Raw genomic sequence first — 14,788 nt, forward strand, 5'->3', positions numbered from 1 at the left:
AAATGTTAGGTCATGCCTATATTGGGGAAATTTTGTTTAATATGCTCTGTGTAAAAAAAAAAAAAAAAAAAAAAAAAAAAAAAAAAAAAAGGGGGGGTGCATTCTCAATTTTAAAATCTAGGTATTTAGATCTTTCATTACATCTCATAAATGAAAACCTAAATAGTTTTGGAAATAATATTAAGGATATGATACAGTTTAGATCAGTGAAAATGGCTTTGCAAGAAAACAAGTCTTGTCTCTAAACTGTCACAAGTGAATAATTTTTAACCAGTTAATAGAATGGTTCTAGCTGAAATGGAAGGAAAGACAGTCTGACCTCTTTGTAAATTTGTGCACTTGGTTACTCAATAATCTCTTGAAGTACAACTGAGGATTCAGGTTGGTTGCAGCATACCTCACTAAGAGAGAAAAACACACTGACCCTTTTAATAGGTTACTAATGATAGCATCCAAAGGCATAGCCATGTGTTAAAGCAACGTAGGCCTCATTTTGAGATGATGAGAATTAACATAACCAGTGTAAGGTAGAAAAGCAGTAAGTAAAGCCATTTAGGCCATTTAGTCTCTTTTCCAGAAGCTTGGGTTTTGGGGGTTTGTTGGGGTTTTTTTTTGGGGGGGGCGGGGGACGTGGGGTGGTAGCCTAACACTCCATTTTTCTTTTAAGGAGTTTTCACATTCCTTTTTTAGAGGTATGAGATTTTATTATCCATGCTATCCAATGTTTCTGTGTCATTCATCCCAGGGCTTCCAGCTGCTTTAAGAAATAGTGTCTGAGGTTAGAAGAATTGCCTAAAGGTACACAGTGGGGAAAAATACCAGAACTACAAACAGAGCTGCAAACAGAAATAGAGACCTGTTATTTGCATTCATGAGCTTTAAAAACTAGATGACTGTACCTGAATAATACTGATTTCACAAGCTCTCTTTACTGAAGAGCTAATAAGGATTACAATTAAAGGGCTGTCCCTGTGTTGAGACTGAGTATGTTTGTATTTTTTCCTAGGGTGTCAGTCTTTGGGTGTAGGTTGGTTTTGGTTTTTTCTTTCTTTGGAAATCACCTGAATGTTACCTAGGGAAATCAGTGTCTAGTTGTTTTATTTAAACTTGATTTGTTTAGATACAAAAAGGAGAGGAAAAGACAATAGAAAGGGATTTGATATCTCCATCACTGCTACCCCCTCAGGATCATCTGAGGGAGCTGGGTAGACCTGAATCCCTGAAGCCACATGAAACTTTTTACGTGTAGCTCAAGAAGTTAAACAACTAGTCCAGCATCAACCTAAAAAAGGTGGCCCATGAGACTTTAGAGTTGGTTTCAGCAGACGGTATCTTCCTTGATACCTTAAGTGTCCCACACCAGGAACAGAATGAAGTGGACAGCCACGCCATTCCCTTTTTTTCTGGAAGATTATAGTGTCATTTACTTTGATTCCACAAGTATGAATATGGAAAGAACATTTGAAAGTCTGTTACTTCTATTAAAAAAACCTCCTATTTGTGCCCTAGCTCATTTTGAATGGAGATTTATTCTTTAGATTTGTACTTCAAGTATGGCAATTAAAGAACAAACAGTTAATTGGTTGAATTCAGTTTTACTCAGTTGAACTTGATTCTGAAAGGAAATGTAAAGGTTTTTAGGAAAATTGGCTGAGTTGTGCCTAATAAACATTGAATCTAGCCAAAATTTAACAGTTCTAACAAGCTGTGAATGAGATACTTGGCTTCCCCTGACTTTAGTTCTTCCTGTATTTTGTAAAAGGACTGTAAAGGTCCCATACTGTGCAGTCACTGCCAAAGGGGAATTTCACCAGCTGAAACACTGAAGTCAGCCAAAACCATTTTTTAATGATCAGTTACACAACCACTCTCAGGTCTTTGCCAGTGTTGAGGGTGTGGTAAAAAAAGGTGTGGAGCCACAGAACATTTTCTGCATTCCTATCCAAGAGGTTTTTTTGCTGTATTCAGGTTGAAATAGAATATTTCATTTGCATTTCGAGGACCCTGTTTGTGTAAACCCAAAGCAACTGGACAGAACACACAGTAATGGGTGGTGGGAAGGATTTTGATGCCTTTTGTAGTAACTGAGCTTCATCTCTGATTCTTTAAATCTGTTCACTGCTTGCACCAAAGTTGAGAGTAGAATAGTATATACATATATTTGCTTTACTGAAATTTCTGCAACAAAGGAGTTGGAACAATATTTATTGCTTTATTTAAATTTGGTCTTGACTAATTTTAATATTTTTTAAAATGTTTCTGGGCATGTATACAACTATATACGAGGACACAAACCCAAACTTTATTAAATTAATTTCCTGTTAGGCAAAACACCTGAAAGGAGCAGGATGAGAAGTCAGGGAATTGAATTTCACTGCTGAAGTTCCCTTACGGAGAGTAACTTCCTTAGCTCCAAAGCTGAAAACTGTCGCATGCATATGAACTCCAGCAGCTGTGACTATGTGGACTCGGATAAGCAGACCTGCGCTAGGTAGAACTTTATAAATCAGGTGTACATACCAAATCAAATAGTACACATATGTATATGTGCATGCATTCTCTTACTTTCTTCTCATCCATCTGTTACGAGTTAAAAGTAGCTTTGTACTCACTTAAACACAATTTTAGAATATTTCATTTATTAATGTTTTTCAGACTTTGGTCGGTTCCTGCACTCAGTACATACTATTAAAAACTTCTTCTGAAGAAAGAATTATATTGATTATTTCACAAACTTTAATTCCTTTTCTCAGCATAGCTGCAAGCTCATAAGTAACGTTATTCCCCATATTAAGTATAGGAAAGTAAGAGGTAGAGAGACTACTGTGAAAAGGATCCATTAGTTGTGCATGTTCAAATGGAGGTGCCTAGGTTAACACAATGTTAACCATTATATAGTCCTTGATATATTCAGGGTACAATTTTTGCTGACTTCAGTTGCAACTGTGCACTCAAGACTTTGGAAACCAAACCCTAGTGTCTCAAATCAAGCACCAAGGAAATTAAGGAGCATGCAGTTTGTGATCCCTTCTGGAAAGTTTTGGTTGAGTGACTTGCTTCAGGAGCTCTTTTGGCAGAAACAAGAATAGAGTCCAGATTCTCTAGGGCTGTATTTGGCTACCTTAGCTGTGAAACTCTCCTTTTTCTTACTGCCTCACCCATTTCTGCAGTGCTCCTTTATTTCTGCAGCAACAGCCCCGTTCACTGTAAACTCTTGACTTGTTCTCAAGCTGATTGACTAATCCTTTAAGCTTCAGAATTAAAATGTATGAGAACTATTAAAAAATTTTGGTGGTTATTGACTGCCATAGATTATTTTCCTCCACGTATGATCTTTTTTTGTGGTCAGAAACTTGATTTTTTGCAGTGGACCTTTCTTTTAGGATTTGATAACTTGTTTTATTCATGGTGGTTTGAGTCCACTGCTGGGGTATTAAGTAAAGCTACTGCATGTGCAGTATGGCACAATGACAATGTCAGAATGCAGAAGCTTATCTTCAAGCAGTCACAGAGGACTTTATATTGTGGGACCTCATCATTACAGCTATGTTTTCTTTCTTCTAAACAGGCTTCTTTTTCTTTTTTCAGCTTTTTTCAGAAATTTGCAACCCATTTCCAGCTTCTTTTACCTAATCTCTGTAGCTTAAGTCTGCTGATAAGATTTGCTCAGTCTTAAATCATGAGTTTAAACAGGATAAAATTTGAGAAAGCATAATAAAATATTTCATGTATTCAAAAATAATAAATGAGAAGAAGGTATGAGTGTGTTTAAGAAGTCTGCAAGGATGTGGGTATTAAGAGGAAGGTATTATTCCTTCAGAGATTGAAGAGATGGAAATCTTGAATGTAAAACAGGCTAAATGTAGGAAATAGAAGGCACTGAATGCCCTGGAAGACAGACTGAGGACAGACAGATTGGAAGGAAAGACAAAGCAAATACAGGCAAACAAGCATAAGGAAAATGCTATAGGGTTTTTACCTTACATAAATATAATTCCATAATATATAGTAAAAAGTTGGTTTACTAAAACACACTGCCACAACTAGCAAGTGGGAGTAAAAATAAATAAGCATGTTTTGTATATCATAGGGAAGAAAGTGCAGTCTTGGAATTGAGATATGTTAATTTTAAGATCCAAAGAGCCCACTTAAATGCTTGATACAATTTTGCCCCCCCCCCCCCCCCCCTTTTTGGGGGTGTTTGGGTTTTTTTGTTGTTTGATTGTTTTGGTTTCTGTTTTTTTGTGTGGCAAATATGTCTGAATGTACAGTATTTCATTCCAGCTTTTGTCTTCAAGAATCTTGTTTAACCAGTTTTATGTTATGTTACGTAATTTTTATAGACTTAGTTAAAATGATTGCCAAAACTTTACCAACATCCCCAAATATTAAATGTAAAGGATTTATGAATGGGTACCAACAGGAGTCATTAATTGATGTAGTGTCATTAAGCCTTAAGGACCTTTTGTTAACTCACACTGTTTATGTGCAGCACCGTTACAAATAAGTCATGTGTGGACTGAAGGATATGGATCCACAGCACAATCTGCGCATGGGAGTTCTCCGTCTGGCTTTTTTCCTCATTTGTACTTACTAGCCCTGTAGCGTTCAGTTATCCTTCTGCTTTCATCCTCATCACTCTAACCCACTCTAATTCAATGCTTTTGCAAACAGCTTTCAACTCCTTTTTTGAACGTGTGAGCCAGTCACTGATTTTTAAATGAAAGCTGTGCCTTGCTCATGTAGACAGAACCAGAGAGAATAGGATTACCGCTGGCTGTTAGCATATAGCATCTGTTGTACAGTTTAAACTGTCTTATGCTGTTGCCACTTTCAGTTTTACGCTATGAAGTGCAATAATTGGCATTCAGAATTTATCAATGTACATAAAAATTTCTCTGTAATTTCAGTGTAGTGGTTTTCATATCTTCTACTGGCATGTTTTATTAGGGTAATTTTATGCAGAATATAGTGGGCCATCTCTAACGACAGAGTGGTAAATTTAATGTATGGTCTCTACGTGAGTGATATTGGCTTCTAGTTGCTTGGGGCTGGTTGAGTACACTGCCTGTGTGGTAGGATTCCATAGTCAAAGGACGCAACAATCTTCCTGCTTCAGCAGTGTCCTTGTATGATTTGATAGCTGCTGGCCTGAACCTTTTGTAACTGTTCAATATATGGATAGGGATCTCTCTCCAACGGGTTCTTCCCTAACGGTGTCACTACAAGGTCTGTCAGAACTACATTTTGGTGCTTGTTTCCTCTGCATATCCTTTCTAACAATACCAAGGCTCTTTTCTATCATGTTCACCTGTCTTCCCAAGAGAAGACCTGGAGGGGAGGTAGAAGGTGACGTGGGGTGCCAGATAAGACTAACAGTGGAGAATAGGAGAAGGGAAGAGGTGTGGAGTTTTTATACCCTAACTTTCTGTGGCAATATGCTACAGGATATGGCATGTATTGCCAAAAGCTATTATAACCCAGAAGCTTCATTTATGCCAGTGAACAGCTCTGCCTGCAATTCTCATTACACTGGGGATAAACGAGTATAGGCTTTTTTCTGTCTAAACCCAGCTGTGTAATTTGACTCTTTTGGAGAAGTGATGCTGTGTGTGCATTTTCTACTCAAAGAACATCTGAATTGTATTTGTGTGGTTTGACTTTGTTTAAATTTCACTATCAAATTGAAGATACTCATGTATTGTTTTTTCCAATATCATCCTGAATGGTATCCTGAAGGTGATCTTCCATACCTTATGTGTATAGTACAATTGTGTAAGGTAAACTGATAGGATAGATACTCCTGTGTTTCTTTTCAGTCTTATCTGAAACAAGTTGAAAAGATGTTGAAACAACAGTGTACAGTGGAATGTGCATTGTGAAGGAAATTTCTCCTACTCTCCCCAGAAGATATGTAAGAAAAATGCCCACTCTCCAACTACAATACAGTAAAGCTCCCCATATATACTAAGAGATTTTTCCTACCATCTTGGAAAAGTGTGTGTGTGAGTGTATATATTTATTGTTGGTATTTTTTAAGACATACCCCTTCCAGGTGAAAAAAAGGAATTTTGTACTTAACATGTTAAAGAATTTGTTTGGGAACAGTTTGTTCATGTGAAGGTGTAACCCTTGTAATGATGCCAAGGTCATTAGAGACCTGTGGAGATCTGCTGGTTAAGTGCTGGTCACTCAGGCAGCTGGAACTTTAGGCAGGTTTTACATATACAGCCAATTTATTTCTAAGATTTTAAATTAGGTTAATAAAGATAATACTTGCAACTTGCCCTTTATACCTCTCTACCTTTTACATATATTCACCTAGCATCTTGCTAACTTGCTGAAATACATAGTGAAAAAGGAGAGAGAATACGAGTTTAGTTTAATTTTAGTGGCTGGAACAGTATCCTAAGATACATACAGCAAAAGACAGGCTGGAGCAGATCTCTAGATATGACTGCATCATTGTAGGTTGAACTTAATTTTGAACCTGTTAGGTTAAATACATACATAAATATACACATAAATACATACTATCTATGTAGATCTGGGGGGTTTATTTGATTGTTTGCTTTTGTGTGTGTGTGTGCATGTACTTCTAAGTAAGTAATGCTTCCTGTGTTGGGAAAGTAGAGCAAACCATGGTAGATGAGGTAGTGGAATCTTCAGGTACAGTGTGGGTCTGTGCAGCCCTGTGTAGGCGGTTGGATGAAAAAGAACAGACAAATCAACATTCCTTTCCCCGAACTCCCCAGCATGCCTCAGCTGCTTTCACTCAGCTCCAGAAAGGGGAAATGAGACAAAAAGGAGCCACTGGTGGAGTGCTTGCTAATTAGTAAAACTTTGCTCTATGCTAAAAGCAAAAATTAAAGGAATATATAAATGCTATTGAAATTTCATTATGTGAGAACTTAAAGCATCAACAGAGATTTGTTTCAGAGCTTTTAACTAGTCATGTACTCAGAAGAACAAGTTTTTTCAGTATTTTCAAAAGACCAGAACTTGTCAGCCTACTTATGCTGCCAGTTTTTGTATAATAAGTTCATTGACCCTGTAGACAGTCTGAATGTTTTCTGAGTTACTGCTTTATCAAACTAATTTGCATGATTTTAAAGCTGTTGCTTGCTAGAAAACAATCTAGTGAGGGCGCACTTTGTAAACACCCTTTTATATAACTTTGCTTATTCCTTTTGGGGGTAGGGAGGGGAAATCGGGACATACAATCAAAAATAGCATAACTGAAAAGTGATTTTCATGCTTTCATGAAATATTTCACAAAATAGATTCTTACCAAACTACTCTGTAGGATTTCTTTTTGTTTTCAGCCAGATAGACACAATTTCACATGCAAAAATGTTATGCTTCAGTAATTAATGTGTAATCACCTATTGTCACCAGATAATGTAGAGGCCAAAGGTATAAATGGATTCAAAAAGAATTATACCTTTATACCTGTGGATGATACCTTCATGGAGGAAAAACAGTGAGAGCTGGGAGTGTGTAATGGGGAAAGGCTCGTCCTGTAGTCCTTCCTCTTTTTGTCCATAAATATCAGCTATGGCCACTGGAGAGAATACTGCTCTGGATTGACTCGTATGTCTGTTCTGGTGTTCCTACTATTGTTTAAGGTCTTAATGTAGAAGGCAGTGACCCTATACATGAGAATCAGATCTTTGTACAGAGTATTGCTTTGTATCATACCCTGAATGCCCAAGAGCAAGAACTACAAATTGTATCTTGGAATATGTTCTTTGGAGGGGATTCTGACTGACAAGTTAATGAAGAGCAAAGATTAAATCCTTCCAGCTCTTTACTCCTCAGAATTGTTTACAAGTGCATACCTGGTCTGTGTTATAGTATAACAATATAGATAGTATAACAATATAGATACATACTTCCACTCATGATTTCCACAATAAATGGTAGGGTGTTTTAGAGAGGGTAAGTGGTGAGACTAAGGTGATGATTAGCTCTGAAAAGTTACATGCTGCAGCCAGTTACCCTGCCAAAAAAAAGAAAGATCTATCACCACATGTGATAAATTGTGATACTAGTTTATTATAATTTGTCTTTGTTCTGTATATTGATTTGAGTTTCTGAAAAAATACAAAATGTATCTTTTTGAATACAAGTTGAACTCAGTAGCTGAACTCCTTCCATCCTCAGGCAGTAACAGAAAACCAAGCAGAACTTCTACTGAGTAAGTACAGCCCCACATGTGGGCTGTATGATATGCAGGTAGAGCTGCACCAATACCACTGTAAGGTACTTCCAGTCTCTATTGCTGGTTCATGCCTGCTCACCGTCTGCTCTTCTGTGCTGACACAGCGCTTTGTTGGGACCATGTTTTGAAATGGATTGGGGCTTTTTTCCAGTAACACCTTCCCCCCTCACTTTTTTTTTTTTTTTAGTGTCAAGATATCTTTATATTTATCTGTGTGTGTAAATATTACAGTTGATCCTGCTCCCTAAGTTGACTTATTCTGCAGCCCCACAAATAGTTGCATGGATATAAAGCGTTGTATGTAAGTGCTTAGAATAAGCTTTGGGGCAAGACTGCCTAAATTTTGTGTTGCTGTGGAAGACACTCTTCATCAATATGTTCTTCCTTAAAGGTCCATGTGGCTTTTGATATATGTTAAGTTTTTTAGATTACTTGGAATTACCTAACAATGGGATTTGGTAATGAAAATTTTTTAGGGCAATAAAGAGGAAAATGTTAAGCTGAAAATATGTGATGGCAGGCATGAGACTGTTCAGGTGTTGTATGTTACTTTAGCATGTAGGTAAGCCTGAGAAAAAAAATGTTCCTTGTGTGTTCTCCCACAGTAACATGAATAATAAAAATACATGTTTGTAATGCATACAGACTTTAAGTTAAATTCTTTGTTGAAATTTTAATGTTATATCCTAACTATATTTGCTGTGGTGCCATATGAAAGTTCTGTGGGAAAACAGCATCTTTTTTTTTTTTTTTTTGTTAAACATGACATAATTTGTTTTCACTAGAGTGCTGCTGTCCTTGCCAGTGAAAGAAACGCCGCACAAGAGGTGCGAAATAGTATAGAAAATCAAGTCAAAGAGCTGACTGAGGAAAATGAACAGTTGAAGAGAACAGTTGATGAGTTAGAGAGTAGAATTCAAGAGTTGCACAAACAAATTGATAATATGAAAGGAGAAGAAAATTCAGTGAAGGAAAAAATAAAGAGATATGAGGTAAGTTAAGAAAACAAGCCCCTTAAGTAGTCTCCTTCCTGTTTGCAAAGGATACATATGCCTTATAGAACAAAAACTGGCAAAGGGGTGGATGGGCAGTGTCATTGGGAAGGCTAAGCAAAGCCAGCAGGTTTTCAAGAAGCAGGATGTAGTTTGCTGACATGTATGGGAAAGATTTTCCCAGTGAAAACCAGTGTAAAAGCAAGTCACAGCTTGGAACTGGGGAGATCAGTGATAGGCCAGAGTGAACATATTTTATAGCTCAGTTTACTTGTCAGATCAAAGGCCCTGCCACTATTTCTAGATGTATCAAATCATATCATTGCAGGAGGAGAAGCAACAATTAGAAGAAGCTTTGAAACATGCTGAAAAGGAGGCAAAAGAATTGGTAGTGTTAAAAAGGTCTTTGGAAAGCCAATTAGAAGATATGCAGGTAAGAACAACAGCAATTTGGAATATTTAAAGTTTAAATTTCCTGTTTGTTTACCTGAGTCACCATTGCTTTCTGCAGAGTAACATCTCATTCTTTTTGTAGTACACTTTGTTTTAAAGTCCAGACCTCACTGCAATGTTCAAACGTTTCCTGAAATCACAGCATTGTCTAACTAAAATTGTTTTCTAGCTAAAGCCTTCCTTTTTTTTTTTACTTCCATGGATCTAGCAAAATTTCAGGCAGATGAATCGCAAAATAAACTGCCTAAAGTTTTATAAATCTATTTTATTATTTTGATCATTCATCTCTGGTTGTGTGTAGGTATTTACATGTAAAAGAATAAAAAGCTGTACTTGGGTATGAATAAAAATATTGGTAGTAGACAAATATCAGGAAATTGGCGTCTTTTTTATTTTTTAGGAACCTGTCGTATTTGCAAATGTTGCATGGAACTGGTATATTTCATCACAAAACCAGAGAAATTTAACACATCACTAGGACTTGCAGCCTCTTAAACTCTGTGTGAAGTCCTCTTTCCACCTTGCTCCTTACTCTACTCAGTATCCAGGAAAGGATATGCTTTGTCCCAGATTAGCCCAGCAATTAATGATGTGGAGAATGCATCTGCTTCAGAGCAGTGGAGAGGAATGTTGGAAGTATTGTGTGTGAGTAAAGACAGAATGATTCAGATAAAATGAAAATTCAGATCTGTTTAGTAAGGAGATGAATGTGTATAAATCTTAAAGCTCTTCTTATTGACATTACATTCTGTATCTGAAAAGGTTGCAAACCTAATCTTTTCTCTTTGTAATTCACCTTTTACATGTACTGAAGAAGCATCTATTTCTACAGTATCAGATAGTTTAGAATTCTCTTAGTTTTGCTTCCAGAAGCAAAGTTTTTAAGTGATTCCTTCAAACAAGTCAGACTCAAAAGTGAAGTACATGTATGTTGCTAGCGACCCTTTTTTAATTAAACAGATGTTTTCCTTTGTTTTCTTCAACAAAAATTTTACATTACTGTTCTGAACATCTGAAAATGAAACTTGTCTATAAATGGATTATGAACCAAGGGAAGATTGTATTAACCAGCATGTTCTCATGGTTCAGTTAATTATGGTAAAAAGAAAAAAACAACAACAACAAGAAAATACAACTGTGTCTTTCAAATGGAACGTGCTTCAAGAATATAAGGTTTTAACAGTATGGGTAAGGAAGTCTTGTTTATACAAAATGATGTTTTTAAGCTGATGTTCCTTGTAACCATCAATAAGTGTTTCATCTGAGGCTTTTAGTTGGTTGGTTCTTTTTTCTTTTTTAATCTGTTTATCTGTTCTACCTCACTGATTCTCCAAATTTGCTTCTATGTATTGCTGATAGCCTGCACAGTCACAATAGATGGCCCATTGCTCACCATTGGCTTGCATTTAGCACTGTTCTCTAAGAATTCCCTCCTATCACAGTCTGGCTTGACCTTCCTGCACAACATGAATCAATGCACCATATGCATCTCCTGCATCTTGATTAGCTTTGGGTCAAGATGCTTGAAAAGTGTGTTCTTTCTTTTCTGTTTACGCATCCTTCAGGGCATCATGCCAAGTAATGCTGCCTCCAGGCTAGGTCTCCAAATTAACCTAGGAAAGCTGACAGATAGAAGAGTCTGTCTTGTCATTTTATTCACAACTTATGTCTAATTTCTGGCACACCAAGTTTAAACCTCTTTCTGATTCTACACTTCTTGTCTACCAGATATGAGCACTAACGGACTTCAGGATGTAATCAGCAGTCCCTTCAGTTTAGAACAATTCAGCCTTTCTGTCTTTTAGATTTTTGCTTGTTTTAATGAACAACATTGTGCAGTAGGCTGATTTGGCCTTGTATTACCTTTGACAATTTAGATGACAAACATTGGCACAGTAATAATGCTTATCACAGTGGAAACTTAATTCCTGACTGAGCCCATCTTGCTTTTTACATAATACAAATGACTTTTAATGGTGGGCTAGCAGAAGAAAGACAATGACAATATGAATAGAATTGTAGCAGTTACTGTAAACATAGCCAAATCTGTTCCTCCTTCATCCCAAATTTCTATTCAGAAAAGTTAAAGCTGAAATACGCTTAATTATTATAGACAATTTGTTTTAATGCTTTTGTCTAAAATCAACTTCAGTATATATTGAAATTTTCTTTATGGATGGTCAGGCAAGTAGTATTTTTTGCAGTGTCTCATGCTGTGTTATAACCTCTGGTTTAGGGTAGCTTCCTGTATGTAGTCTACTGTTTCAAGAAATGAAATACATCTTAACATTTTTGCAACATTGAGAAGACTTTTGGAAGTTTCTTGAGAACTCTCTTGGGAAAGGAAATAATTTAATATAATTACTATGCACCTTAACCATAGCATATATGGTACTGCAGTATATTAAAAAGTATCAATTATACCAACATTATGAATGGCAGTGCCAAGTATTCTGTGCTTGTTAAATTAAACAGAATACAGGATCCTTTCCATGGGTGGAAGAATATGAAACTTATCTTTTCATTGTGGTAAATAATGGTAGGCACATAAATTAGTGTTGCAGAGCACTGTAAGTTGAAATACGTTCTTAATTTTCAGTTATCAGTTGAAAGAAATTATTAATTTTGTAAAGAGATGGTTCAGCTAATATTGTTTGGAAAAACAAGGAAGTATTGCAATAATCTTATAGGTTACTATGAAAACAAATTGCTACGTTCGTTTTCCCCCATTTTCTTTTCTTTCCTTCTCTAGATATGTGGAAATGTGAGTGTGTTCTATTGTTATTTTATGGCTCCCTGTCTTCTGGACCACTGTCTGTCCACCAACCTGAAATTGAGAAATACTGCTGTAGAGTTAGCCTCGCTTGTGCTGAAATAACGCTTAAGCTTCTTCACAAAGTAATTAATTGCCACTACAGATTGGCTTTAAATTGGCAACTGACAAACTGTTTACTTGACTTGTGGTCACACTGTAACTGACAGGCCAGCCAATTCCAGTGAAAACTACTCAAGGATTTTTGTATGTGAAGGGGACTCACATTAGTGGTTATATTTGAGTTGACTATTGAAGCTGTCCTATAGGACATCCCAAATTTCAAATACTGAAATTCAGTATAATGTATTGAAAGGCTAGACGCTGAGGAAACTGCAGCATTTGGATAGTCGGTAGCAACGTTTCCATTGCATCATGTTTTTTGATACTTAAGCAAAATGATATAAATGGAAGTTCAGTTGTTTCTAGCATGGCATATTAGTCTATCTCAAATATTAATGTTAAACTAGGCATGCTAATTTTTATCAGTATTTTTCTCTTTTATCAGCTAGTCTAGAAAAGGGAAATACCATATCCTCATCTGTGTTGCCCAAGGAAAATGATCATTGATGGGAAACTACACGACATGCTATTTCCCCTGAATAATATTACAAGAATGAAGTAGTATCTGTTGTAATGCAGGGTTTTTAGTAAAACAAAGATCATTTCTGTTGCAATGCTCAGTTTTCATGAGGAATATTTTTACCCTATACCTATATTATCAAGTTTTCTGCTGGCTACCTTTTAGCAAAACAACAAGGACCATATTATGCTTTAGTGGTAATTTCACTATTTGAAGAATAAATTATTCTATGGCATAGTTACTAGCTAAATAATACAGATTGTAGTATGGACACCTATTAAATAGATTTTGAGAAGAAAATTATGCAGAATGGTGCGGTAAGAAAACTACCATTTCCAGCCAGTTAGAATTCATCAAGCCCAGAGAACAATCAGGTATTACACACTTTTCCAGAGGGAATGGTTGTGCATGTGAACCATTTGATCGTGCATTAAAAACTTGCTGATTTGGTAAGAAACAACACTGGTATAATTTTTCAGTCTTGTACTTTATAAGTACCCAGAGAAGCCTTTGCTTTCTCCTGTCACTAATAAATGTGATCTACCAGAAGGGGAGGCTGGAAAGTGATAGGATCTTTACTGGGTCCAGGAAATGCTTAGTCCTGTGATTCTTATGGCATATCAGATGGCTGAACAGATACTGATGCGTCACAAGAGGGACATGGGCATGAGAGATTTTTAATAGATGTGGGGGAATGAGAGCATGAAGCACCTGAACTTCAGTTCCCATGATACTCTGAAGCAGCATTGCCCCTGTCAGTTTATTATTGAACTAATTTATTGACTATTTATTGAACTGTTTATTAACGAAGACTGAGCAAAACTGAAATTCCTCCTTGGAACAGGTCAGTTATCTAGGAATTGCATTTTCTGTTAAAATAATTATGATTACAACTTCACAACACTTTCTAATTTTTAGTAATGTACTTAGTATTTGTTTTATCATCCTTCTTAGTAACAAACAGTGAAAATATGTTGATGAAAATGGGGAGATGCTATACATGAGAAGTACAGATTTTTCTTTTCAGGATGCCAGAATATAACTCAAAGGAGAAAAAAAGCTAAATTTCAATCTCGGGCATCTCAGTCTGCTGCATATCTGAAAATCAGGCAAAAGTTAGCACGACCTGACGAAAATTGAGGTGATCCACCGCTTGTATCAAGCCCCCTATTTATTATTTTCTTTAAATATTTTAATTGTTTATACCTATTATTACTTTGGCAATTACCCTAGTTAGTAGATGAAATTTCTTCTCATATTAATGATTGATTTTTTGTTTGGTTGGTTGTTTTTTGGTTGTGGTGATGTTGTTGTTGTTGATAACTCTGAAGTAAATAGAGTGACTGGATTTGCTCTCTTGTTTACTTCCCTTTTCAGCACACTGGAAATGCAGAACAGCATCCTGCTGGCACCATTATTCTGCCACAATGTATTTCACTGATCTGTGTCTGTGCAGTTTGTTTCTCAAGGATGATGTAAACAAACAGTAAAGTTAAATGATCTGTGAAAGACTGATGGATGAAGACATACATTAGGTTTTTATAACCTGTTCAAATATGGCACATTAGCAGGGTCCCAAGACTTCAGCAGCTTTTAGAAATTAAGTGCTAAAGTTGAACCTTTTCAAGGTCCTTAAAATCCTTTGGTGTCAGCTAAACCAATTCTGGTGTAGAATTAGGCTTTACAAAACAACATCTATTAGCCCCCAGCATGTTTTAGGGTTA

At 36.4% G+C, this 14,788-nt stretch overlaps 1 protein-coding gene across 5 annotated transcripts in view; it reads left to right on the forward strand.

The window, feature by feature from the left end:
* CGNL1 (cingulin like 1) overlaps nucleotides 1-14,788 on the forward strand; it is a 71,497-nt gene that overhangs the window by 31,582 nt on the left and 25,127 nt on the right. For all 5 annotated transcript variants that reach the window (XM_076348270.1, XM_076348266.1, XM_076348269.1 and 2 more), the window contains 2 exons: nucleotides 9,010-9,216; nucleotides 9,545-9,649. In XM_076348270.1, coding sequence (XP_076204385.1) covers nucleotides 9,010-9,216; nucleotides 9,545-9,649 — 312 coding nt within the window. The remainder of the gene's footprint in view (nucleotides 1-9,009; nucleotides 9,217-9,544; nucleotides 9,650-14,788) is intronic.

This window comes from Aptenodytes patagonicus, chromosome 10, assembly GCF_965638725.1.
Source record: "Aptenodytes patagonicus chromosome 10, bAptPat1.pri.cur, whole genome shotgun sequence".
Lineage (NCBI taxonomy): Eukaryota > Metazoa > Chordata > Aves > Sphenisciformes > Spheniscidae > Aptenodytes > Aptenodytes patagonicus.